Here is a 1160-nt window from a genome sequence, read left to right on the forward strand (position 1 = left end):
CAGGTGTACAATATTCTTGAATTATCATGGCACCTTCATTTTTAATGTTCTCTCATGCCTTGAAGATAGTTTGGAGCACTGAAAATCCTGGAGGTCTGTGACTCAAATCTTGACTCGAGTTCAACACCAGGCACTAAATATCTTGGGATAAATTACTTCCCAGGACCAAGCAGCAATTTTACCATTGAGAGCACCAGACAGTTTCTTTCCCCGTTTTGATATTCTAAGGACAAACTACTCTTGACAGAAATTATCTTCAGTTGTTGGTTCAGTCTTCAAAAGCACCAAATGATCTGATTTTGAGGTTAGGTTACAAGAGTTAGTCCTTGATGTTCTACGCCTTGTGCTTCACATCAGGCTGTTTAAAGGCGGGAAAGTTGGTTTTCCTTGAGATATCTTGTTTCCATATTGAGTGGGATTCTTCATGTTGAGAGATCCAGTGAAAACTTCAGATCATCTTCTCCTTTCAATGGTATCTGTGTAACCAACTGTAAGATGGTGATGTGGACCCCTCACTGACATTTCACCCAATCTTCCAAATTATTCTTTCACTAATTTCTTTCATTATTCCTTCAACTCTGAGTCATGGTCCCTTTAAGGGAGCGGCCATAGTTGAGTGGTGGGAGCAGCTGCTGGCAGCAAAGAGACTTGCAGGATTTGGCCTACCCTGGTCTACTCACCGCGCACGCTCAGGACCAGGGGCTTGGTGGGAAAGGAGGGAGGGACTTATGGTGCGCCTGCGCACTAGGGGCGCGCGCAAGGGGCTCGTTTGGTGATCCCTTTAAGAAACCGCAGGCGGAGGAATTTCTGAGAGAAAATAATCCTACTCACGGGGCCCCTTGGAGGCCATTAACCCCCGGAGTCCCGGCGCCCCTCTCCCGGGCAGGTCCTACCACCCACGCGCACACCCGTGGGACCCTTGGAGCTGCGACCAGGCGCGTGGCATCCGCCCCTTCTTCACTCCCGCGCCGGGCCCGGCCGGGTTCGGGGAAGCTGCGGCCGAGGCGGCCGTGTCTGCAGTGTGGGCGGGGGCCGGGGGCCCGAGAGGTGCCGCCGCCACAGTGCCGGGAGCCGCAGCGGTTCCGAGCGGGGCCCAACATGGCGGAGAGAGAGGTGGAGTCCGGCCCCCGAAAGAGGGTAGGTGAGGTGAGGCAGAACTC

At 53.0% G+C, this 1160-nt stretch overlaps 1 protein-coding gene across 6 annotated transcripts in view; it reads left to right on the forward strand.

Moving 5' to 3' along the window:
- The first annotated feature begins 590 nt into the window (after positions 1–590).
- Zmym4 (zinc finger, MYM-type 4) overlaps positions 591–1160 on the forward strand; it is a 158819-nt gene continuing 158249 nt past the window's right edge. For 2 of the 6 annotated variants that reach the window (XM_013519642.1, XM_013519645.1), the window contains exon 1: positions 597–1146. In XM_013519642.1, the coding sequence (XP_013375096.1) occupies positions 1099–1146 (48 nt within the window). In that variant the 5' untranslated portion in view covers positions 597–1098. Of the gene's footprint in view, positions 1147–1160 lie in introns of all 6 variants that reach the window. The other 4 variants (XM_013519646.1, XM_013519643.1, XM_005395136.2 and 1 more) reach the window with 4 other exon arrangements.

Source organism: Chinchilla lanigera, unplaced genomic scaffold, assembly GCF_000276665.1.
Source record: "Chinchilla lanigera isolate Chin_1 unplaced genomic scaffold, ChiLan1.0 scaffold00051, whole genome shotgun sequence".
Lineage (NCBI taxonomy): Eukaryota > Metazoa > Chordata > Mammalia > Rodentia > Chinchillidae > Chinchilla > Chinchilla lanigera.